The sequence below is a fragment of the Mustela putorius genome, unplaced genomic scaffold (assembly GCF_011764305.1).
Source record: "Mustela putorius furo isolate JIRA1106 unplaced genomic scaffold, ASM1176430v1.1 tig00003972_pilon_pilon_pilon, whole genome shotgun sequence".
NCBI lineage: Eukaryota > Metazoa > Chordata > Mammalia > Carnivora > Mustelidae > Mustela > Mustela putorius.
In genome coordinates, this window is record NW_025422115.1 from 19569413 (window position 1) to 19596828 (window position 27416).

General features: G+C 38.8%; 1 protein-coding gene and 1 pseudogene across 2 annotated transcripts in view; one reads left to right on the top strand and one right to left on the bottom strand.

Moving 5' to 3' along the window:
- Positions 1-26975, bottom strand: part of BBS4 (Bardet-Biedl syndrome 4) — a 56438-nt gene extending 29463 nt beyond the window's left edge. The window contains exons 1-2 of one of the 2 annotated variants that reach the window (XM_045070745.1): positions 26781-26975; positions 19663-19714 (exon numbers count right to left, since the gene is read on the bottom strand). In XM_045070745.1, coding sequence (XP_044926680.1) covers positions 19663-19714; positions 26781-26804 — 76 coding nt within the window. In that variant the 5' untranslated portion in view covers positions 26805-26975. Of the gene's footprint in view, positions 1-19662; positions 19715-26357; positions 26750-26780 lie in introns of those variants that run through there. The other variant, XM_045070744.1, reaches the window with a different exon arrangement.
- On the top strand, positions 2463-4240 carry LOC106006455 (annotated as a pseudogene).
- Positions 26976-27416: the final 441 nt, after the last annotated feature.

Here is a 27416-nt window from a genome sequence, read left to right on the forward strand (position 1 = left end):
ATAAATTTAAAGCAAATTAAAGTCACAATAAGATACTACAACATATTTACCAGCATGTCTAATATGAAAAAGACTGAGAGTACCAAAGAATTTATAGCAACCAGTCTGGCAGGCTCATTTAAAGTTAATACATACAGTTTATATATGACCCAGCAATTTCATTCCCCAGGTACTTACTGTTGAGAGATTAAAACACATGTCACTCACACACAAAAAAATACATAAATGAATGTTCACAGAAGCTTTTACATAACAGTCAAAAACTGGAAACAACACAAATGTTCATCAGTAAGAGAATGGATAACTGGTATATTAAGACATACAATGGAATATTAGCACGTTTAAAAAAATTAAAAACTGGGACACCTGGGTGGCTCAGTTGGTTAAGCGGCTGCCTTCGGCTCAGGTCATGATCCCAGCATCCTGGGATCGAGTCCCACATCGGGCTCCTTGCTCGGCAGGGAGCCTGCTTCTCCCTGTGCCTCTAGCCTGCCACTCTGTCTGCCTGTGCTTGTGCTCTGTCTCTCTCTCTAACAAACAAATAAAATCTTAAAAAAATTAAAAACTAAAAAACTACTGATACATTACAGCAACATGGATGAATCTCAAAAACAGAGGAAAAGATAACTAAAGCTAAACAGTATGTATTATTCATTCCCTCTGTAAGAACTTCAAGCACAGACAAAATTAATTTATAGGGACAGAAATCAGAGTGGGTCCTCCTAGAGAATCAAAGGGAGGACTGCTTGGAAAGGGGCATGAGGAAACTTTCTGGATGAGAAAGACGTTTAATTTGTTCTGAGTAATGATTACATGAGTACATATGTTAGTCAAAATTCAAGAGTTGGGCACTTAAGGGACACCAGGGTGGCTCAGTCAGTTAGGCATCCAACTCCTGATTTTGGCTCAGGTTATGATCTCAGGGTTGTGAGATCAACCCCACCTCAGGCTCTACACTCAGCGGGGAGTTTGCTTGAGATTCTTCTCTCCTCCTCTCCCTCTGCCCCACCCTCATGCATGCATTCTTTCTCTCGTTCTCTATCAAAAAAAAAAAAAGGGGGGGGACACCTGGGTGACTGAGTGGGTTATATGTCCGCCTTTCACTCAGGTCATGATCCCAGGGTCCTAGGATTAAGTGTCACATCAGGCTCCCTGCTTAGCAGGGAGACTGCTTCTCCCTCTACCTGCTGCTCTCCCTGGTTTGTGTTCTCTCTCTCCACCCCCCGCCCCGTCTCTCTACCTCTCTGACAAATAATAAAATCTTCAAAAAAAAAAAGACTTGGATGCTTAGGATCTATAGATCTTATTAGCACTTCCATTTAAATGAAATAAATGTTTCTTTAAAAAGAAACAGCATTGTTCCTTAAAAACAACAACAACAAAATTACCACATGATCCAGCAATTCCACTATTAAGTATACACCTAAAAGAAATGAAAGCAGGGAGCCATTTCTGCATTTGCTGCTAAAGTAGTCCTTCCAAAGAAGCTAAGGCCATGTTGGGGCAAAGCCTCCACTTCATCCTGTGAATAGCCTGGCAGCTGCCAGTCCAACACTTTCACTGGCATCTCCTGGGCCCTCCTGCACAATGAGGAGGTGACGGTTATGGAGGTTACAATCAATGCTCTCATCAACACAGCCAAAGTAAATGATGAACCTCTCTGACCAGGCTTGTGGGCAAAGACTCTGTCCATTGTCTACACGGGAGTCTCATCTGCAAAGGGTGGCGGACCTGCCCCCTTCACCACTGTGGCCTCAGCTGAGGAAAGAAAGTGAATCATAGAAAGAAGAACCTGAGGAGGCTGACAGTATGCACTTTGGTCTATTTGACTAAATCTCTTTTATAACATGTTCAATAAAAAGCTGAACTCTTAAAAAAAAACAATGAATGAAAGAAAGAGAGAGAGAAAAGAAAAACAGGGACTCAGACACTTGTACACCAATGTTCATAGCAGTGTTACTGACAATAGAAGGTGAATCAACTCAAATGACAATCCATGACTGAATGGATAAATAAAATGTGGTATATTATGGAATACGGAATGGAATATTACTCAACCTTAAAGAGGAATTAAATTCCAACACATGTACCACATGGATGAACCCTGAAGATATTACTGCTAACTACAATAAGCCAGAAACAAAGGACAAATACCATATGATTCCACTTATGTGACATAAACCTGGACTGATCAAGAGACAGAAAGTAGAATATTATTGATAAAGAAAATGTGATACACGCATACACACACACAGGAATACTATTCAGCCACAAAAAAAAGAAAGATTCTTTTTTTTCCATTCATGACATGGATGGGCCTAGAGGACATTATGATAAGTCAAGTAAAGTCAAAGGGAAAGATTAAACTGTATGATTTCACTGATATGCCGAATCTAAAAGGAAAAAAATCGAACTCATAGAGAACAGATTGGTGATTGCCAGTGGCGGGGGTGGAGGGTGGGCAAAAGCATGAGGGGAGTCAAAAGGTATAAACTTCCAGTTATAAGATAAATAAGTTCTGGGATGTAAAGTACAGCACAGTGACTAATGTAAACAATACAGTAACCATATATCTGAAAGTACTAAGAGATCTTAAAAGTTCTCATCTCACACACAAATTTTGAAATTATATGAGGATGTTAACTAAACTTACTGCAGTAATCATTCTGCAATATACACACTATCAAATCATCATTATATAATATAATATCATGTCAGTTATATCTCAATAAAACTGGGGGAAAAAAAGAAAAAGGAAAAGGAAAGTAGAATGGTGAGTCCCAGGTGCTGGGGGAAGGGAGGAATGCGGAGTTATTGTTTAATGGGTACAAAGATTCAGTCTGAGCCCTTTCTGCCTCTCCTGCCACCATGGCACCCGTGAAAGAGTTTGTGGCGAAGGGGGGCAAATAAAGAAAGCAAGTTCTGAAGTTTACCCTTGATTGCACCCACCCTGTAGAAGATGGTATCAATTTTGAACAGTTTTCTTCAAGAGAGTATCAAAGTGAATGGAAAAGCTGGAAATCTCTGTGGAGGGGTGGTAACAACTGAAAGGAGCAAAAGCAAGATTACTCCGTAACTTCTGAGGTGCCTTTTTCCAAAAGGTATTTGAAATATCTCACCAAAACACACCTGAAGAAGAACAATCTCCGTGACTGGCTGCACACAGTCGCTAACAGCAAAGAGAGTTATGAATTACATTACTTCCGGATTAACCAAGATGAGGAAGAGAAGGAAGATGAGGATTAGAACTAGTTGGTCTGGAATATTTTGTATAATTTAAAATAAAATTTAGGAAACAAAAAAGATTCAGCTGGAGAAAATGGAAATGTTTGGACATGGACAGTAGTGACAGCAGCTAAACAATGTGAATGTACTTAATGCCACAAAAATATACACTTGAAAATGTCTAAGATGATAAATTTCATGTTCTGTATATTTTACCACAATAAAAAAAAAAATGCCAATGCTCAGTTCAATTTAATCAGTGAAGTGGTAGGGCAAAAGCCAGATTACAATAGACTAAGAAAACAGAGCTGAAGATATGGAGACAATTAAGATTAAGTATCTCTTCAAAAAGCAAATCAATAAAAGTCATTCACTGTTACAGGGGAAACACTGAAGTGAGATAACTGTTTATCAAAGATGCTGTAAGAGCAATCTCTTGTGAATTGTAAACTGAATTAGATAACAACTAAATTACCTTCCGACTCTACAATTCTATGTACGCAAGAATGGAAACATAGAAAAAGGGAACAGTATTAATGAAGTTAAAGTACGGATCTATAAAATCAGTACTGGAAACCAAAAAACAGATAGTAATTACTTTGTAGAAGAAATTGTTATACACAGCATAGAAAATGACATATTTCCAGAGTATCTGTAACATTCCCAACCTCCACAACCTTTACATTCTTTAATACTGACACATTATGGGGCGCCCGGGTGGCACAGTGGGTTGGGCATTGGTTTTGACTGGGGTCTGACCTCTGGGTCATGGGTTCGAGCTCCACATCAGGCTCTGGTCTCAGTGGGGAGTCTGCCTGGGATTCTCTCTTCCTCTGCCCCTCTCCCCACTCTAAAATAAATAAATAAACCTTAAAACAAACCTGACACATTAAAAATAATCTATGGAGGGGCAGCTGGCTAGACAGTCAGTAAAGCCTATCACTCTTAAGCTCAGGGCCGTGATTTTAAACCCCACATTGGGTAGGGAGCCTACCTAAAATTTTTAAAAAAATTTTTTTTAATTCAAAAGAAAAAATCTCTATGGAAGCAACCCAAATGTCCATCAACAAACAAACTGATAAACAAAATGTGGTATATACATATAATGGAATATTATTCAGCCTTAAAAGGGAATGGAATTCCGTACAACATGCTACAACACAGATGAACCTTGCAAACATTATGCTAAGTGGAATAAAAGCAAGATACAAAAAGGCAAATATTATATGATTTTGCTTATATGAAACAACTAGAAGAGGCAAATTCAGAGAAACAAAGTAGAACAGAGGTTATCAGGGCTTAGAGGTGAGGAAGAAATGGAGAGTTATTATTTAATGGGTACATAGTGTTTGTATATGGTGATGAAACAGGTTTTGAAATACATAGTGGTTATGGTTGTACAACACAGTGAATGTAATTAATGCCACTAAATTGTACATCTAAAAATGTTTAAAGAGGTAAATTTTATGTTACATATATTTTGCCTCAATAAAAAATGTCTTCTATTAAAAAAATACCCTGAAAGCAAACCTCAAGCTGAGACCAAGTTTCTCACAAGTAATTATATTGTCTCAGGTTATAGACAAAACTCATGCTGGGCTATAGCCACCCCCAAATGGAAAAGGCGTCCAGTGGAAACTCCTTAAACAACGGAAATATACCCACGAAGTAAATCAATTCACTCACCTCAATGATGGTTAGGGTCCTCAACTGAAAGCCAGAAGAAAGTCACCTGAGGTCATACCATAGGGAAAAATAAGAGGACTTAAGTAGCCCCATGTAGGATATTATTTTCTCAGAACCATCAAGTAATTCTGGTAAACAATTCCAAACAAGAAGTTCCTTGTTCGTGAAAAAGTTCAGATATATTTGGACAAAAATCCCAAACGGAAAGTCATTTACCCCTTCCACAGCTGGCAGTCACCATCCTCAAGAGTCAAATGAGGATTACAGGCCTCTCAGACTGAGGGTGGGATGTCTTTGGGAGACAACAAGCAAGTCCAGACTCAGAGATGCTCAGTCAAAATGCCCTCAACTATTCCTTGTTCAGATGAAGTCTTTCTGCTTGCTAATTCAACTTCTGTGTGAACTTTTCATGTTAAATTTATCAGCTTCCTGCCTTCCACCTTCAAGTGTCATACTGTTTAAACAAAGCAGTGGTTCTCAACTAGGAATAATTTTGGACCCAAGAGACATACGGCAATATCTGGGACGTTTGGTTGTCACAACTGGGCACTACTAACTTGTACTAGGTAGAGGCTAGTGATGCTGTTAACATCCTACAACATAGAGGTTAATCTCCCACCATAAAGAATTATTGTGCCCAAAATGTCAATACTGTCAAGGCTGAGAAAATCTGAACTACAGGTTAATAAGACACCCAAGGATTTCACAGTGAAATGTGAAAGCTTTTTGTGCAAAATACTACTTTAATGTTTAATTTTTCAACTAAAGTTCATTAGTTCTTAAGGCTGATATTTATCCTGTTTTCTTTATATTCCTTATATTTTCCAAATTTCTATGATGAACTTGTGTTGATTTTTCTGATTTTAAAATAAAATAAATAAAATAAGAACCATTATCCTTTCCTTTTTCTGTAATAGTCTATTTGCCTAAAGACAATTCCTGCAGGTTGGCACTGTATTTTTTTTCTACTCACATTTTATTCTTTATTGCTCTGTATCTGGAGCAGGAGTGACCAAAACTTGAGTTTACTGTATCATCTTAACTGGAAGCCCAATTTCATATCAGAATTCAAGAGAAATTACTGAGTAATATTAAAGCAAGTTTTATACAAAACAAACTATTTTCTGATATTCTATTTTTCAGAATCAATCATTTTACAAACCCGTACAATATTAAAATGTGTGATTCAGATATCTACACTATTTAAAATGTTTTTGTCAGGGCACCTGAGTGGCTCAGTGGGTTAAGCCTCTGCCTTCAGCTCAGGTCATGATCTCAGGGTCCTGGGATCGAGCCCTGCATCGGGCTCTCTGCTCAGTGGGGAGCCTGCTTTCCGCTCTCTCTCTGCCTGCTTCTCTGCCTACTTGTGATCTTTGTCTGTCAAATGAATAAATAAAATCTTTTTTAAAAAATTAAAAATAAATTAATTAATTAAATAAAATGTTTTTGTCATAAAAGGCAAAAGAAAGGAAAAGAGAAGTAATCAGTAGCAGCAGCACTACAAGCAAAGAGACAGAATAAACAGAAAGAGAAAAACAGAGATGACGCAGATAACGGAAAGAGAAGCAAGCTCAGCACTAATGATTCCTAAAACACTGTGCCAGAGGGAGGACAGTCTGACAGCCTCCCCTGTAGCCTCATTTATATATCCATATACCACTTACCTATCGTCTGTACCTATCGTCTGTGCTCTGCAGCCAGCAGTGATTACCCTGACTCCTCAAAATTCACTCCTTATCAATTGATTAAATTAAACTAATCATGGCAATCCTATCTCCCTTGCCCACGACTGGCAGGCCTATCAATTTGACCCAATGAAAAGAGTATTCCTAAGAGGTTCTGGGGGAAAAAAGGCCTTTCTTATTTTTAAAAGAGAACCATAGGAAGCCAGACCATATCTCTGGCATTGGACCAACAGATGCCTAATGCTAATGGCAGCTTTAATTCAGGAAAAAACAGGCATCGCAGAGCAGAGTGGAAAAGCAGAAAGAACTCAGGGCTTTATATATCAATGAATTGTGTGACCAATGCTAGAGTCCATTTTAATTCTGGACTTCCTCTTATATTAGCCGAAAAAATTTCTTTATTATTTAAGCCACTTTGATTTGGATTTTCTGTTATTTACTACTGAAAATACAGAAAGGAACAACAAAAAAAATTAAAACTTCACATGTTCACACTACTCACAGATAATCATGATAATCATAATCATGGTTGTCAATTTATCATTTTCTTCTTAATCCTTTGCTTTTTAAGAAAAATATTTGTCTGTAGACAATTCTAAATCCTTTTAAAAAATAAACATTATTTTAAATAGCTACATAGTATTTATTTGCATGAATGAATGATCACTTAGCTTGTTTTATTGGTGAATATGTAGATTGTTTCCAATAAATCACTATTATCAATAATTCTGTAATGAATATTTTGCTTAAGAAAAAAATTACATATGTGTTGAGGATACTTTGTTAGGATAGATTCTTAAAACAGGAAGTACTAAATTAAATAATATGAACTTTTACAGTTCCTGATACTTACTGACAAACTTTTACTCAGAAGTATTATGTCAATTCACACATATTTCTCTGCACACAAGAGGTGCCTTGATAATTTTTAAATATAAAAAACTTGCTCATCACTCCAGTTCTACATGATACTAAAGAGGAAAAAGAGGACAATGCTTAGCTAAAACTTTACCTCCAAAATTAAATCAAGACTAGACTTTCAATTCCTTTAAATCTGTCTTTCTTTTCAGACTGAAGAGAGAGAAAAAAATGTTGGCTTTTTTAAACTAAATGGTACTGTATAAATGACTAACGGACACATGAAAAAAATGTTCATCATCATTAGCCATCAGGGAAATTCAAATCAAAACCATGCCTGGGTGGCTCAGTTGGTTAAGGGACTGCCTTCAGCTCAGGTCATGATCCTGGAGTCCCAGAATCCAGTCCCACATCCAGCTTCCTGCTTGGCAGGGAGTCTGCTTCACCCTCTGACCCTCCCTCTTCTCATGCTCTCTCTTTCTCTCTCTCAAATAAATAAATAAAATTAAAAAAAAAAAAAAACCCACACTGAGACACCACCTCACACCAGTTAGAATGGCAAAAATTGACAAACCAAGAAAAAACAAATGTTGAAGAGGCTGTAAAGAAAGGGGATCCCTCTTACATTGTTGGTGGAAATGCAAGGTGGTGCAGCCACTCTGGAAAACAGTGTGGCAGTTCCCCCAAAAAAATTAAAAATAGAGCTACCCTATGACCCAGCAATCGCACTACTGGGTATCTACCCCAAAGATACAGATGCAGTGAAAAGAAGGGCCATGTGCACCCCAATGTTCATAGCAGCAATGGCCACAACAGCCAAACTGTGGAAAGAGCAGAGATGTCCTTCAACAGACAAATGGATAAATATGTGGTCCATATATACAATGGAATACTACTCAGCCATCAGGAAGGATGAATACCCAACTTTTGCATCAACATGGATGGGACTGGAGATTATGCTAAGTGAAATAAGTCAAGCAGAGAAAGCCAATCATCATATGGTTTCAGTTATTTGAGGAACATAAGGAATAGCATGGAGGACATTAGGAGAAGGAAGGGAAAAATGAAGTGAGGGGGATTCAGAGGGGAAGATGAAACATGAGAGACTACGGACTCTGAGAAACAAACTGAGGGTTTTAAAGGGGAGGAGGATGAGGGAATTGGTTAGTCCAGTGATGGGTATTAAGGAGGGCATGTACTGCATGGAGCACTGGGTGTTAATATGCAAACAGTGAATCACAGAACACTACATAAAAAACTAATGATGTACTGTATGGAGACTAACATCACATAATAAAAAAACGGTACTGTATAAGGTTCTCAGAATCAAATTTTTAAATAAAACCCTGAGATAACTGAAGCAAATAACTTAAAATAAAAAAAGACATGAATCAATCACTAATAAAATAAGTCAATAACCTCAAAAATTACCTCAACAACAAAAAGACAACTCACTATAGAAATGGGTAAAGCATTTGATGGATAGCTCTACAAAGAACAAATCCAAATGGCCAATAAGAATATGAGAAGAGATGCCCAATATCTTTCATCATTATGTAAATGGTAACCACAATGAGATACTACATCACACCTACTAGGATAGCTATGTTTAAAAAAAAAAAAAAGGCAGCAGAAAAAACAATGTTGGCAAGGATGTGGAGAAATTAGAGCCTTTGCACATGCAGCTGCTGTATTAGACAATCTGGCATTTCCTCAAAAAACTAAACATAGAATTACTATAGGATCCAGCAATTCCATTCCTAGATACACACCCAAAAGTAATGAAAGCAGCATCTCAAACAGAAATTTGTGCACCAATGTTCACTGCAGCATTATTCACAACAACCTAAAGTTGAAAACCACCCATGTCCATTAAAAAAATGAATGGATAAAAAAAAGTGAGATACACACACAATGGATTATCATTCAGCCTTAAAAAAGAATGAATTCTGGGGCGCCTGGGTGGCTCAGTGGGTTAAGCCGCTGCCTTCGGCTCGGGTCGTGATCTCGGGGTCCTGGGATCGAGTCCCGCGTCGGGCTCTCTGCTCAGCAGGGAGCCTGCTTCCGTCTCTCTCTCTCTGCCTGCCTCTGCCTACTTGTGATCTCTCTCTGTCAAATAAATAAATAAAATCTTTAAAAAAAAATGAATTCTGTATAACCTGTTGCAGCATAGATGAACCTTTAAAACATTATGCTAAATGTAATAAGCTAGACACAAAAGGACAAATATTGTACAATTCTGAGTATACCAAGTACCTAGAAGAGGTAAATTTCAGAGAAAGAAAGTAGAGGTTACTAGGAACTAGGGGGTAAGGTACAACAGAAAATTACTGCTAAATGGGCACAAAGTTTCTGTTTGGGATGAAAGTTTTGGAAATAGTGGTGATGGTTGCACAACACCGTAAATGTAACTAATGCCACTGGACTGTATGCTTTAAAAAGGTCAGGGGCACCTGGGTAGTTTAGTGGGTTAAAGCCTCTGTCTTTGGCTCGGGTCATGATGCCGGGGTCCTGGGATAGAGACCCACATAGGGCTCTCTGCTCGCCAGGGAGTCTGCTTCCTCCTCTCTCTCTGCCTGCCTCTCTGCCTACGTGTGATCTCGGTCTGTCAAATAAATAAACAAACTCTTTTTGAAAAAAAATTTTTTTTTCTGGGGGCACCTGGCTGGCTCAGTTGGAAGAGCATGCGACTCCTGATCTCAGAGTTGTTTAAGTTCAAGGCCCATACTGGGCGTAGAGATTACTAAAACTAAATAAACTTTAAAAAAAAAGATGTTTTTCAGGGCGTCTAGGTGGCTCTGTGGGTTAAAGCTTCTGCCCTCAGCTCAGGTCATGATCTCAGGGTCCTAGGATCGAGCCCTGCATCGGGCTCTCTGCTCAGCTGGGAGCCTGCTTCCCCCTCTCTCTCTGCCTGCCTCTCTGACTACCTGTGATCTCTGTCAAATAAACAAATAAAATCTTTAAAAAAAAAAAAAAGCTGTTTCTCTGCTCTAGAATCATCTAACACCATAGGTTAGGAGTTAGCTGTCATGTCTCTTTAGTCTTCTTTAATTTTTGTCTTCCATTACCTTGACATTTTTCTTTTTAATGCAGGCTAGTTATTTTGTAGACTATGTCTCAATTTGGGTTCATCTAATATTTCTTCAAGATTTTTGGCAAGAATACCACAGAAGTGATTTAGAAAGCATAGGATACTGATGTGCTCCATCACTGTGATGTTTTAACTTACATCATTTGGTCAAGGTAGTGTCTGGCAAATTTTTCCACTATGAAGTTATTACTACTTTATAATTAAAATATATCTTATGGAGAGATATTTAAAGACTTAAGTAAATATCCTGTTCCCCATCAAACTTTTACCCACTAGTTTAGATCCACTGAGTTACTGCAATGATGGCTGCCAAACGTTAATTTTCTTTCATTCTACACTTACTAGTTATCATTCTATTTTAAATGAGTGTTTCCTTTTCCGCATTAGTATACTTCTATCAGTATGCACTGATGCATTCTTATTTTATTCCATGTGTTATAAACCATTGCTATATTGCTGAAGGCTTAAATCACTCCAGAACTGGCCAGTGGACAGAGAAAGCCCTTCAAACCCACTTCTGTGTTCTGACAAACTTTCTAACACAAGATATCCTAGGTTCATCTTGTACTCTCCTAGCCTTACTTATGGAATTAGGCAGAATTTCTCTAAGGAACCCTGGTTCCTTTTACTGAAAAACACTACATAGAAACTAAGATCTGGGTGCTAAACATGCTCATGGCTACTAGGATGTCATTGCTGCTAACCCTTCTAAGTGGACAGAAGTAGGAAAAAATATATTCTACTAATTATGTATCTATATTAAAAGCCATGTTGCAATACTGATATCTTCGATTCCAATCTAATCCATTAGGCTTTAATCTCACCTCTCCCTTTTCTGTATTATAACTCCCTACTCCAACAATAAGAAAACTTGACTCCAATAAACCACAGCATATTTGCTTTAGCTCACATTTTATTTTTAAGATTTTTGTTTTTTGGGCGCCTGGGTGGCTCAGTGGGTTAAGCCTCTGTCTTTGGCTCGGGTCACGATCTTAGGGTCCTGGGATCGAGTCCCACATGGGCCTCTCTGCTCAGCGGGGAGCCTGCTTCCCCCATCTCTGCCTGCCTCTCTGCCTACTTGTCATCTGTCACTGTATGTCAAATAAATAAATAAAATCTTTAAAAAAAAGAAAAGATTTTTGTTTTTCCAATTTTTACTGAAACAATACATGATACCAAAAATTGGAAATACACAGAAAGACATACCTAAAGAAGTGTCATATCCCCCATCCTTTCCATGGCATTTCCACACAAGGCCCTGTAGATAGCCAATCTCATCTGTTTCTGATATAGCCTTCTGGTGATTTTTGTGTGTGTGTGTGTGAAAATAAGCACATACATATTTTTTATTTCTCCTCCTTTAAGATTTTATTTATTTATTTGACAGACAGAAATAACAAATAGGCAAAGAGGCAGGCAGAGAGAGAGAGAGAGGGGAAAACAGGCTCCCCGCTGAGCAGAGATTCCCGATGTGGGGCTTACCCTGAGATCATGACCTGAGCCAAAGGCAGAGGCTTAACTGACTGAGCCACCCCTCCCCCTCTTTCTTATAAAAATGTAGTATACAGCAACTTCTCCTTTACACTGTTTTTTTTTTTTTTTTTTTTTAAAGACAATTTATCTTGGGGCGCCTGGGTGGCTCAGTGGGTTAAAGCCTCTGCCTTCAGCTCAGGTCATGATCTCAGGGTCCTGGGATCGAGCCCCACATTGGGCTCTCTGCTCCACAGGGAGCCTGCTTCCCCCTCTCTCTGCCTGCCTCTCTGCCTATTTGTGATCTCTGTCTGTCAAATAAATAAAAATAAAATCTTTAAAAAAATAAAAAATAAAAAAAAATAAAGACAATTTATCTTGGAAATCACTTTATATCAAATCATATTAATCTTTTTTAAAAGATTTTATTTATTTATTTGACAGACAGAGATCACAAGTAAGTAGAGAGGCAGGCAGAGAGAGAGAGGAGGAAGCAGGCTCCCTGCTGAGCAGAGAGCCCAATGTGGGGCTCGATCCCAGGACCCTGGGATCATGACCTGAGCCGAAGGCAGAGGCTTTAACCCACTGAGCCATCCAGGTGCCCCAAATCATATTAATCTTACTCTTTTAAAGTGGCATAGTACTCTATTATGTGGCTATATACACTACAGTTTATTCAAACACTCTTTATGTTCAGCCATTTAAGTTTCCAATATTTAACAATCACAGCAGTGCAATAAATAATAGCTAAAAACCCTTTGTTTATTGTAGAGATACTATCTTCAGAGTAAAGTCCTAGAAATGTGATCACAGAGTTTTATTAGATTTTGCCAAATTCTCTTCCATAATAGCCATAATAATTGAGATTCTCACTAGCAGTGTAAGACAATGCCTATTTCCCACAGCCTCACAAATTGAGTAAGTACTCACATTTCTTAATTTTAGTTACCCTGATAGGTGAGAAATGTTAACTTAGTATGGATTTAATTTTAATTTCTCTTACTCTGAATCAGCTTGAACATATTTTTCATGCACCCAAAGGTCATTCTTATAGTGGTGTGTGTGTGTGTGTGTGTGTGCGCACATACACACGCATAAATCGTGACTGTTTTATCCATTTTTCTTTTTTTTTTCTTTTTTTTTTAAAGATTTTATTTATTTATTTGACAGAGAGATCACAAGTAGGCAGAGAGGCAAGCAGAGAAGTTTCGGGGAGGAAGCAGGCTCCCCACTGAGCAGAAAGCCCGATTTGGGGCTTGATCCCAGGACCCTGGGATCATGACCTGAGCCAAAGGCAGAGGCTTCAACCCACTGAGCCACCCAGGCACCCCAATCCATTTTTCTATTGAGTATTTGTCTTTCTTCCCCCACCCAAGTTTTTAAGAGTTCTTTAGATATTAGGGATATCAGGTATTATATGTGATATATGTTGCCAATGTATTAATTCACTATATTATTTTGCTTTGTCTTTCCTTATTGTGCCTTTTGCCATGATATATATATATATATATATATATATATATATATATGGTAATATTTTTATGAGATAACATTTATCAATCTTGTATTACCTCTGGCAATACCTCTTTTAGTATTTGCATGGTTATGTACATTTAGTTTAGATCTCTGACTCATCTGGAGTTTATTCTTGTGTACGATATCAAGTATAAATCTAATTTTTTCTTTATCAAAATGGCTATCCAGTTGTCCCAGCACAATTTTTTAAAAAATACATCTTTACTCCAGTAATTTGAGACACCATATACTTTATCATATACTAAATTGCCAAATGTAGGGGCGCCTGGGTGGCTGTCATTAAACACCTGCCTTCGGCTCAGGTCATGATCTCAGCATCCTGAGATCAAGCCCCACGTCAGGCTCCCTGCTTAGCTAGGAGCCTGTTTCTCCCTCTGCCTCTCCCCTTCTCATTCTGTGTCTCCCACCCTTGCTTGTGCTCTCTCCCTCTCAAATAAATAAAAATTTTTTAAAAATAATAAACAAATAAATTGCCAAGTGTATTTGAGTCTATTTCTGAACTTTTTTCCCCACTGGCTTCTTTTCTTTCTCTCTCTTTTTTTAAGATTTATATTTCAAAAAGAGAGATTTATTTATTCATTTGAGAAAGAGAGTGTATACATGAGCAGGGTGGAAGAGCAGAGGGAAGACAAGCACAGTCTTGCACAACCATGAAGCCCACTTGGTACTGGATCTCATGACCCTAAGATCAGGACCTAAGCTGAAACCAAGAGTCAGTCACTCAACCAACTATGCTACCCAGGTGCCCCCTGCAACCCACACTGGTTTATCCTCTAATTGTATACCAGTACTATACTGTTTTAATTATAGAGGCTTCACAGTATTTTTAATATCTGTTAGGGAAAATTGTGAACTCATGGCAATAAATTAGACAATTTGGATAAAGTGAAAAAAATTCCCTGAAAGACAAAAACTATGAAGGCTCAATTAAGAAGAATTAAGTAATCTGTTTAGCCTTATCTCTATTAAGTAAGTTGAATTTGTTGTTGAAAACATTTCTACGAAGAAAATATCAGGCCCAAATGGCTTCAAAGAAACATTACAACAAATACTTAAGGATGAAATTAGTCCATTCTCCACAAACTTCCAGAAAATTAAATAGGAAAGACTACTTCCCAAATAATTTATGAGGTATAAGGAACACTCACACTTTGCAGAAGGAAATACAAACAGTTTAACTACTTTGGAAAACAGTTTGGCAATAAAACTAAACAGATACTCAAAATACCATCCAGCAATCCTGTTCCAAGACACTTCACAAATGAAATAAAAATATGTTCACACAAAACCCTCTAGGCAAATATTTCTATAGCAGCTGTATTTGTAATAGCCAAAAACCCAAATGTCCTTTGGTGAATGGGTAGATGAATGAGCTGCAGTATACACACACAACTGAATACTACTCATCAATAAAAAGAAACTCAAATATACAACATGGATAAATCTCAAAAATATTACACTAGGTGAAAAAAGCCACTCAAAAGGTTACATAATGTATGCTTCATTTAAATGATATTCTCGGGGCATTTGAGTGGCTCAGTTGGTTAAGCATCTGCCTTAGACTCAGGTCAAGATCTCAGGGTTCTGGGATCGAACCCTGTATCCAGTTCCTGGCTCCTCAGGGAGCCTGGTTCTCCCTCTCCCTCTGCCTGCCACTTCCCCTGCTTGCGAGCTTGCTCCTACTCTTTCTCAAATAAATAAAACCTTAAAAATATATAAATAAATGATATTCTCAAAGAGACAAAACTATAGGTAGAAAAAAATCAGTGATTGCCAACAACTGGAAGTGGAAGAAGTGGTTTACTACAAAGTCAAGGTCAATTTTTGAGACTGATCAAGCTGTTCCATACCTTGATTGAGGTGGTGGTGGTAGTCACATGACTATTTTCACTTGCCAAAACTCCCAGAACTTTATGTTTAAAAAAAAAAAAAAGGTGAATTTGACTGTATGTAAACTACGCATTACCTATACAAACACTAATCAAAGCAAAACTGGAACAGCTCTATTATCATCAGACAAAGCTGACTTCAAATAAGGAATATTATCAGGAATAGAAGAGAGACATTCCATAATGATAAAAGAGCCAATTCACCAAGAACTCAAACAACCCTAAATGTTTTTGCATCCAACAACAGATCTTCAAAATACAAAAGTAAAAATTGATAGTTTTCTTTTTTTAAGAGTTTATTTATTTGTCAGAGAGAGTGAGCACAAGCAGACAGAGTGGCAGGCAGAGGCAGAGGGAGAAGCAGGCTCCCTGCTGAGCAAGGAACCTGATGTGGGACTCGATCCCAGGACGCTGGGATCATGATCTGAGTCAAAGGCAGCCACTTAACCAACTGAGCCACCCCGGCATCCCAGAAATTGATAGATCTTTAAGTAGAAACAGACAAACCCATAATTACATGTGCCTACTTCAACACTTTTCTCTCATTAAGGGTTATCAGTATCTTCTCGTTAAGGATATTAATATCTGTGCCATTAAGTACAAAGATGAACAACATTATCAAACAACTTGACCTGACATTTATAGATTACTCCATCCAACAGAACAATACACCTTTTTTTCAAAGCACATGGAATATTCACCAACATAGACCACATTCTGGGCCATAAAACAAATCACATAAAGTATGTTTTTTAACTATAACTAGAATTAAACTAGAAACCAGTAACAACAACAACAAAGAAATATCTGGAAAAATCCCATATTTAGGGAAATTAATCAATACTTTTCTTAATTGTACATGGGTTAAAGGGGAACACAAAGGAAATTTTAAAATATTCAGAAGTTTATAAAAGTCAAAACATTTGAAACAGTTAAACAGTGTTTAGAAGGAAATGTAAAGCACTAAATGCTTAAAACAGAAAAGACCTCAAACCAATAATCTGTTTCTACCTTTAGAAACTGCAGAAAGAAAAAAGAAACTGCAAATTAAACACAGTATTAGATAAGCGCAGACATCAATGAAATTGAAACAGAAAAGAGAGAAGAAAAAATAAAATCAAAAGTTGGTTGTTTGAAAAGATCAGGAAAGTGGATAAACCTCTAGCCAAGCTGACCAAGAAAAAAAAGACAGCAGACATAAACATCAAAATCAGGAACAGAGAGACTACCACAACACATCCTAAAAGGAAGGTCTAAAAAGACATTAAAAGAAAACTACAGGAGTATCATGACCTTTATGCCAATAAATTTGATAACTGAGATGAAATGGACAAAATTTCTTTGAAAGAAAAACATTACTAAATCTCTCCCTGAAAGAAATACATATAATCTGGGGCACCTGGGTGGTTCAGTGGGTTAAGCCTCTGCCTTCTTCTTAGGTCATGGTCTTGGCGTCCTGGGATCCAGCCCTGCATTGGGCTTTCTGCTCAGCAGGGAGCCTGCTTCCCTTCCTCTCTCTCTGCCTGCCTCTCTACCTATTTGTGATCTGTCAAATAAATAAATAAAATCTTTTTAAAAATACATACAATCTGAATAGCCCCATATCTATTAAAGAAACTGAGTTTGTACTTAAATGTCTTCCAACAAAGAGGAAATCCAGACATAGACTGCTTCGTCGTCACACTCTAGCAAACATTTAAGACACAACACCAATTCTATACAAAGTCTTCCAGGAAAGAGAAGAGGGAATAGCTCCCAACTTGTTTTGAGGCCAGCATAACCCTGATACCAAAAAAAAGACAAAATCATTGCAAAAAAAAAAAAGAACAATAATAACAAAGACCAACAGCCTTCGTGAACAGAGCAAAAGTCCTTAACAAAAATTAGCAAATTGAATCTAGTAACATGTAAAAAGGTTAATATATCATGACCATGTGGGGTTACCCCAGGAATTCAAAAGCCAGCACAACATTCCGAAGAGTAAATGTAATTCACCATTCTGACAGATAAAATCTTGGGCTGTGGAACCCAGAAATTAAGGAAGGTTAAAAGGTATACCCTTGATATTTTAGGTGCCTGTGACACTTCTCTGCACAACTCCAAAGGTATCATTTAACTGTAGTCATTGTATTCTACATGAATGATATCCTTCGAACTGTAAAATGTAGTGGTATTGCAAATGTGTAAAATGGGTGACCAAAAGGCAATTAGACTCTGTGCTGGACTAAAAGAAATAAAAGATCCAGATGAAGAGATTTTTACCTTCCAGATATTCCACTTGGTCTTGTTCACACCTGAAATATTCTGTTTAGTCCTGACCTTTATACTTCCAGGGGGAACAATGAATTTCACCAGAGAACCAAAGCAATAATGGCAAAGAGTTCTAGACATTTCATACAAAAAGAGTTGAAAAAACTGGAAGGCATACACTACACTTCAATAATTTGCTTATATCTTCTATGTCCTGAAGACTGCCAATCCCTGAGGGCAGAATCCATGCCCTATTTATCTTTGTATTCCCCACACCTATCACTGGTCCTGGAACTGGTAAGTACTCATGTATGAAGGATTCAAGAACAGGAAAAAACAAATTTTAATCACAGAAATCCGAAAGTGGGAAGAAAGGATTAGATGGGGCACTACAGCACTGTTACTTCCTTTTTTTTTTTTAATAATTTTTTAAATTAACATATAATGTACTATTAGCCCCAGGGATACAGGTCTGTGAATTGCCAGGGTTACACACCTCACAGCACTCACCATAGCACATACCTTCCCCAATGTCCATAACCCCACCACCCTCTCTCCCTCCCCTCCCCCGCCAGCAACCCTCAGTTTGTTTTGTGAGATTAAGAGTCTCTTATGGTTTGTCTCCCTCCCAATCCCATCTTGTTTCATTTATTCTTTTCCTACCCTCCCAAGCCCCCCACATTGCCTCTCAACTAGCACTGTTACTTCTTATAGCATAACGTGTCAAATGTGACCCTTTACCCCATAGCTATCAGCTTTGTATCTCATTAGCCTGAATTGGGGACAGGCCAATTTTTTACTAGTATATACTAATTAGAGCTCTCCTGGACTGGGAGTCAGTCAAACCATGGAGTCTGACTCTGGAGGAAGATGGAAAGAACACTGGAGAAACAATCATAAAACCCACTAGCCCCTAGCTACCTAACTAGCCAAATACATCAGCATTTAAACGGAATGAGAAACATCACAGCAAGATGGGTCTCATGTCCAGAAATGATGTAAAAAATATTAGCAACTATGTTAGATATTATAAGAAACACCTAAGCTTCACAAATAATCTAAATTATAAATGTAATGCTCTTTCAATGAAAGAAGTATTCCTGAAAAACTCTGAAAACAAGTTCTGAAGGCAATCATATGTTCCAACAACTTGTATTATAATTTCAGAGGAACAGAAATTCCCCAAGTAAGCTAAACAATTTACTGGCAAATGAAATTTAAAAATCTTAGCAGACAACAGGAAAACACATGCTGCAAAAGGATGTATTGCCTGTTAAACATAACTCATAATGCAGACAAGAACTACACCCATGACCCTGGATAAGTCATGCCCCTTCCCTCAGCCTTGGATTTCCTCATCTAGAAAATTAAATAGATACATGGGTAAATAATAAAATAGATGGTCTTTTCTGCTAAATAAAAAGTTTGGGTATTTTCTAAGTTTGTTAGACATTAGACATGCTTATTAGACATCGACGGAATATCCAATATAGTACGCTGCAATTTGATACAAGCCTTACTAAGACTTTACTATAAGTTAACAAATTAAGGAATCCTATTCCTCTAAATAAAATAGAACATATCTCTATCAGATTTTTAAATGCAGTTCTTCATAGTATATGCCCTTACCTAGTCTTCACAGACTCAATTTTCATAAAACCTCATACTTACTTAACACAGACATGAGATTATATGAGGTCTGATACGTACCATGGGAACTTCAGTGTTTTTTTCCACAAGAAGAAAATACATATTGACATAATAATAAAGGCCCATTTAAACATATTTACAGGCAAAATCAATCCCAAAATATTTAACAACTCCATAAAATAAGAGCATGGTGTGGAGGAATATTTAGACAATTACTGCTTTTCTCCAAAAGTCACATTTTTAAAAGCTCTAATGCATACACAACAAAGAATCAATAGAAATTCTGTGCAAATAGACACATACAATGAAACTGCAAACCAACCTTTTTTTAGCCGGGGTTTCCGAGATTCAGCAGATGCAGGAAAGGGAGTTCTCTGAAAACAGAGGAGTCTATGTTAAACCATCACCATAAATTTTGCTAACTTAAAAAAGCATTCAAATAATCATAATCGGTAGCTCTCCAATCATGCAATTAATCCATTAACTACACACAGGCACAAAGAAAAATTAAAAATCATTTTTAATGTGGTTTAAAAAGCAAATATCAAGTCATACATTTGCTATCCAAACTATTACTAATGTATAATGCATACTTATAATATATACTTATGTGTAATATATAGTTATACATATTTTTAAGGTTTTATTTATTTATTTGAAAGAGAGCATGAGCGGGAGGAGGGAGAAGGTGAGGGAATCTCAAGCAAACTCTAGACAGAGTGAGGAGACTGATGTGGGGCTTGATCCCATGACCCCAAGCTCATGACCCAAGCAGAAACCAAGAGTCAGACATTTAACCAACTGAGCCACGTAGACATTTAACCAACTGAGCCAGCTAGACACCCTGTGTAATATATAATTATAATGCATAAAATGTGCACAAATAAATGTACTAAGTTCTTAGGCACTGCATATTACCATTATACTTAATGCTATACATCTTAACAACCAAACCAAAAAAGTAGTAATTTTGATAAAAAGAAGTTTATGAGTCATCTATACAGAAATTACCTAGCACTCAACTCAAGGAGTTGGGTTGCTGTTTGTTTTTTAAGATTTACTTAATTCAGAGAGGAAGCGAGCAAGTATGAGCAAGGGGGAGGGGCAAAGGGAGAGGGAGAGAGAATCCTCAAGCAGACTCCCTGCTGAGCATGTAGCCCCATGCAGGGATTGATCCCAGGACCCTGAGATCATGACCTGAGCTGAAATCAGAGTTGGCTGCTTAACCAAATGAGTCACTCAGCGCCCCTATGAGGGAGTTTTTTTTAAAGGGACATTACTGAATATAGTAAATACTATCTTATGCTCTAACTTTGCAGGAAATCTTCAAATGGATTTTTCTTATAACTACTTCCTATGTTACATATGATATGGTAAGATATAGGCAAAAATAATGGTTGAAAATTTCCAGAAGTAATGAGAGACACTAATCTTTAGATTCAGAATGCTCAACCAATCCTGACCAGGTTAAATGAAAATAAACCCACACTTGCATATATCACAAGGACCTGCAACCAGAGACAAAAAGTTCTTAAAAGCATCCAAAAAAAAAAAAAAAAGTATCACCAGATGAGCTATACAGAAAAGACAATTAGACTGACAGCTGGGATCTCAACAACTGAAAATGGTAAATAAGACATGATAAGAAAAATCAGTCCCATGTCTCAGGTGCTAAGTAAAATGAACGTTAATCTAAACACAAGGTCAGCGAACTATGGCCTGCAGGTCAAACAAATTCAGCCTGTTTTTATATGACCAACAAACTAAGAATGTCTTTTACATTTTTTTAAAAAGATTTTATTTATTTACTTATTTATTTAGAGAGAGCGAGCGAGTGAGCACACATACTTGTGTGAGCAGGCAAGGGCACGGGGGAAAGAATCTGAAGTAGACCAGGGAGCCTGATGCAGGGCTCAACTCCATGAGCATGAGATCATGACCTGAGTCAAAACCAAGAGGGGTGCCTGGGTGGCTCAGTGGGTTAAGCCGCTGCCTTCGGCTCAGGTCATGACCTCAGGGTCCTGGGATCGAGCCCTGCATGGGGTTCTCTGCTCAGCGGGGAGCCTGCTTCCTCCTCTCTCTCTGCTTGCTTATGATCTCTCTCTGTCAAATAAATAAATAAAATCTTAAACAAAACAAAACAAAAAAGCCAAGAGTCAGACACTCAAACAATAGGGCTACAGAGGCATCCGTGTTGTTACATTTTTAATGGTATTTACATTTTTTAATATTTTTTAACTCCTGGGGCGCCTGGGTGGCTCAGTGGGTTAGGCCGCTGCCTTCGGCTCGGGTCATGATCCCGAGGTTCTGGGATCGAGCCCCGCATCGGGCTCTCTGCTCAGCAGGGAGCCTGCTTCCTCCTCTCTCTCTGCCTGCCTCTCTGCCTGCTTGTGATCTCTCTCTGTCAAATAAATAAATAAAATCTTTAAAAAAAAAAAAAAAAATATTTTTTAACTCCTGAAAATCATATAAAATTCAAATTTAAGTGTCTAAAATAAAATTTTATCAGAACACCGTCACACACACGTTTATTTATTGTCTATGGTTGTTTCCACACTACAACTGCATACCTGAGTTACTTGCAACAGAGACTGGCTCACAAAGCCCAAAATATTTATTACTGGCCCTTTTAAAAAATGGTTTGCCAACCTCAGATCTAAACTCTTACATCTATCAAAACTAACTTTCCCGGCACCTGGCTGGCTCAGTTGGAAGAGAATGTGACTCTTGATCTCAGTGTTTTAAGTCTGAGCCCCATGCTGCGTGTAGAGATTACTTAAAGAAAAAAAAAAAAAAACTTAAAAAAAATGTTGTTTAAATAAACTTTTTAAAGGATACACATTAGGAAAAAGGAAAAGAATCCCAGGGGCGCCTGGTTGGCTCAGTCATTAGGTGTCTGCCTTCGCTTCAGGTCATGATCCCAGGGTCCTGGGATCAATCCCTGCATCAGGCTCCCTGCTCCACAGGAAGCCTGTTCTCCATCTCCCACTCCCCCTTTTTGTGTTCCCTCTTTCACTGTGTCTGTCAGAAAAATAAATAAAATCTTAAAAAGAGGGGCGCCTGGGTGGCTCAGTGGGTTAAGCCACTGCCTTCGGCTCAGGTCATGATCTCAGGGTCCTGGGATCGAGTCCCGCATCGGGCTCTCTGCTCAGCGGGGAGCCTGCTTCCCTGTCTCTCTCTCTCTGCCTGCCTCTCCATCTACTTGTGATTTCTCTCTGTCAAATAAATAAATAAATCTTTAAAAAAAAAAAAAAATCTTAAAAAGAAGAAGAAGAAGAAGAACCCCAGAATGAAGGAGTGGAATGAGCAAAGGAACTGGTAAAATATGGAAGTATTCTAAACATTCACTGACTTAATAACACAAAAGTGTAATTTGTGGTGTTGAGAAACACAAAAACTACAAAACTGAACAAAAGCTGCATGAACTGGCAGAAAGCAAAGGGTAATAAAGCATTTGATAATCCCTACATTACTGAATTTTAAATTTGAACTTTCAGTTGAATATGTAATATTAAAAATTATATATGTTACAAGTAATTAAATGAGAAGAGGAGAGAGAAAAAAGAAACTCAGCAAAAAAGAAAAAAAGAAGGCAAGAAAAGAAGGAGAAAAAAATCAAATTCTCCAGTTAAATTATCAGGATAGATGTTTTTAAAAATCTAGACGTATGCTATTTATATAAAGACACATCTAGGGCGCCTGGGTGGCTCAGTGGTTGGGCCGCTGCCTTCGGCTCAGGTCATGATCTCAGGGTCCTGGGATCGAGTCCCGCATCGGGCTCTCTGCTCAGCAGGGAGCCTGCTTCCTCCTCTCTCTCTCTGCCTGCCTCTCTGCCTACTTGTGTTCTCTCTGTGTCAAATGAATAAATAAAATCTTTAAAAAAAAAAAAAGACACATCTAAAACAGAAAAGCAAAGTAAATGATAGAAAAATTTACACCAGGAAAACAGAAACAAAAAGAAAACTAAAGTAGCAATATTAACATTAAACAAAACAGACTTCAAGAGACAAAGCTTTATAAGGGAAATTAAAATGAATTAAGATAGATAGAAGACTAAAATGAACAAGGCAAATTTTAAAAACCTCTAGAGAAAATATAGGCTAGGGAAAGATTACTTCAGGAAGATATAAAAGCACAAACCAATTGAGAAAAGATCTAAATACTCAACTACATTAAAATTAAGAACTTCTGTTCCAAAAAGGAAGGGAAGACAGAAAACTAAGAGCAGATATTTGCAATACAAAACCAAAAAGAAAGAAAGAAAAAAAAAGATAAGGATTAACAGCCAGAAACTGTAACTACAAAACAAACAATAAAAAGAAAATAAGAAAAATATCAAAGTAGAAAAATAAGCAAAACATGGGGTTCCTGGGTGGCTCAGTCAGTAAGGTGTCTGCCTTAGGCTCAGATCATGATCCCAGGGTCCTGGGATGGAGCCCCACATCAGGCTTCCTGCTCAACTGGGAGTCTGCTCCTCCCTCTCCCTCTACCCCACCCTCTTCTTCTGTCCCTCCCCTACACCCCTCCTGTTCTCCCCTCACTAGCTCTGCTCTCTCAAATAAATAAGTAAAAATTCTTAAAAAAAGAAAAAGAAGAAAGAAAAAGCAGCAAAATACATGAATCAGGCATTGAACAAAAAAGGAAAAGGGGCAACCACTACTGCCTCCACCCCATTAATAATCAGGTAAATGTCAGTTAAAATAACATTAAGACTTGGGATGCCTGGGTGGTTCAGTCGGTTAAGTGACTGCCTTCAGCTCAGGTCAGGATCCATGTCCTGGGATCAAGCTGTGCTCAGCTGGGAACCTGCTTCTCCCTCTCCCTCTGCTTGCCACTCCCCCCCTCTGCTTGCACTATCCCTGTCAAATAAAGAAATAAAAACTTAAAAAAAAAATCTCAATTAAAAAAAATCAGGGGCACCTGGGTGGCTCAGTCATTGGGCGTCTGCCTTTGGCTTGGGTCATGATCCTAGAGCCCTAGGACTGAGCCCCGCATAGGGCTCCCAGCTCAGCGGGAGGCCTGCTTCTCCCTCTCCCTCTGTCGCTGCTTCCGTTCCCTCTTTCACTGTGTCTCTGTCAAATAAATAAATAAAATCTTTAATTAAAAAAAATCACCCATTAAGTATTAGCGAGGTAACATGCCTGACAGACCCCTGCGATCATCTAAAGGAAAGTGATCTTGCAATAACCAAACTTTTTGTCTAGTATAACTTCCCTGTTCAACTCCTTTCTGCCTATGAAAGCCTTCCATTTTGTACAGAATGAATGCTGTAATCATTAATTCATTAAGTCACTAATTGATTAATTCATTAATTACTGAATAAAGCCAGTAAGATCTTTAAAGTCTATTCAGTTAAATTTTGTTTTTTAACACTCCACTCCATATCTAGCTTTTTTAAAATGTATACCATCCCCATCAACATATACAGTGCTAACACTTTTTTTTAAAAGATTTTTAAAATTTATTTATTTAGCAGAAAGAGAGAGTGAGAGAGGGAACACAAGTAGAGGGAGTGAAGGAGGGAGAAGCAGGCTCCCCACTGAGCAGGGAGCCCAAAGTGGGGCTCCATCCCAAGACCTGAGCTGAAGGCAGACAACGACTAAGCCACGCAGGCATCCCCAGTTCTAATAACACTTTTTTATAGCTGCATAATAATTTTCAGAATGGAAGTATCAGAAGTCATCTATTACCCTATTAATGGGTATCACCTTGTCTCTGGCATTTTGTCATTATAAACAATATTGCAATGAATACCCTTGCACTATATGCCTATATTCTGCTTTTATTTCAGTGGGATACTGGTCTGTTGATTGACTGAATGAGACTGTTAGGCCCTTTTAATTTTATTACAAGATACCAGATCGCTTCCAAAAAGGGCAGAAATTCAAATCTCCCTGCAGCAGTAATGTGAAAAGCTGAAATTACTACAAATAAAACACTGCCAGCAATAAACTTGACAATAATTAAAACGAACAGCTTAACTTCAGGTTCAAGTGCTACAGTCATACTGAACAGCCATTCTCTTTAGAATGGAATTAGAATTTAGAATTAGATTCAAAAGTAATGGACAATTCTGCCATCAGAGAAATCAGGTTCATATTCTATTTATGATCATATCTGCAATGAGCACTAGAGAATAGGCTCTATTTACAACACAGTGTTAGCAGTATAACTTACATTTCTGTAGATGAACTATTTTCTTTCACGTTTCTAATATCTAAAACCCAGTAACACTAATCATGCTATTTATTTATTTATTTAGTTTACAGCTTAAAAGTCTTTGCTTTGGGCCTCCTTCCCTGTATTCAGAATTGTATGATTACACCAAAAATAATCTGACTTCTCTGGACATGAAAAATGAATAGAAAACAAAACCCACTGATAGACAGTATTGGCCTTGCTCCTTAACGGCCAAAACTAAGTTGTAAAACCGTCAGCCCAAAACTGCTATTTTGTCTCCTGTATTTGCAAGGTTGTTTTTCAAAGCAATACGTTCCAAATAGATAACTAATAAAGTCATTCCTTTTTTTTTTTTTTTTTAAACAGAGATCACAAGTAGGCAGAGAGGCAAGCGGGGCGGGGCGGGGGGGTTGGCAGGGGGAAGCGGAGACGCTGAGCAGAGAGCTAGATGCGGGGGCTCAATCCCAAGAGCCTGAGATCAAGACTGGAGTCGAAGGTAGAGATGGCTTTATTAGGGGCACCTGGGTGGCCCAACCCACTGAGCCACCCAGGTGCCCCTAATAAAGCCATTCTAACAAGTGAGTAGAACATGCTTTGAAACCGAACATTAAAGCAAAGCAGACACGTTTTCACACTTACAACTTTACAGAAATTAGATCCAATTATAAATATACACTTCATAAATAACTACCACTGGGTTATCCCGAACTTATCTGGACTACTTTGTATTAGCAGTTCTGTGGAGTCTAATTAATGGCTAACTCAAGCTTCAGCTGAATCCCCAAACAGCCCTTTCCCAAACTAAATTACAACAGAGAAAACATGGTCCCGACCCACCGGCAGAAGGCAGTGACGCTCAAAGTTGCCAGGCTCTGTCATAATCGACTCCTAATCCAGGGGATTAACACAAACTGTCTCTGCACAAACGGTAGTGCTTCCTTTCCAAAACTCGTGAGAAGGAAAAGAAAGGACTAGGAAAAGAGCCATTTCTGATGAAAATCTCCCTTTTTCGTCCAGCGCACCCCAAAAGGGACCACAAGCCCAGCACAGGCCCAGCGCTGCAAAGAAGTCCGCCTTACGCAGGCGGACCAGCTCCCAGGAGCGGGGCCATGTCGCCCAGCGCACCCCGAGCGGCTCCAGATCCCGCTCCGCATTCCTCACGGGGCAACCGACCGCCAGCCTGCCTCGCCTCTCCGCTCCGCCCCGGGCGGCGCTACCCGGCCTGGCGGCCGGGACACTAAGGAGAACCTCTGCGCTCACCATCGCACGCCTCTCCTCAGCCATCTTGGCTCCGCCCCCCGGCTTCGCGGCCGGAAGTTGGTCGTTTCCCAGACGACCAGGCAAACGGAAGTCATGGAGCTGGGGAAGCTGGGAGGGGCCTGAGCGGCGAACCAAAGCGGTGGTTGGGCAGGACGCTTCACCTGGGAGGGTTTTCGGGAAACCTGGACAGGGTGTTTTGGGGCTTTACCCACCGCTTGACGCTATTGGGCCGGGTGAGGGAATACAGAGGTTCTTTTCCTCTAGGGCAACCCCTGACCGCCCTGGGCACTGCTAGAGAAGCTCGGGACAGCGCTGGCTGGAATGGCCAGACAGTTGAGAAGGCCTCGCAATCCTCCCGCCACTTTGCGTTTATTTCAGTCCTTCCGGGAGTCCTGGTCCCCAGCCCCTAGGGTAGAAAACCCCATTCTCGACTTAAACAAAAACCTCGTTTCTTAGCTTTCCCTGAGGTCTTCGCCTCATCAGGCTCCCAATCTCTACGCCAGAATTTGCAAATCCGCTGCCAGTGGGCTGCATGTGATGTTTTTATTGGAAATACTTAAAAACCAGGAGATTTCACAAGAAAGCCAGAAACCCGGCCTCGGGGCATGTAAAGATACAATGGACTTCCACTCCCAA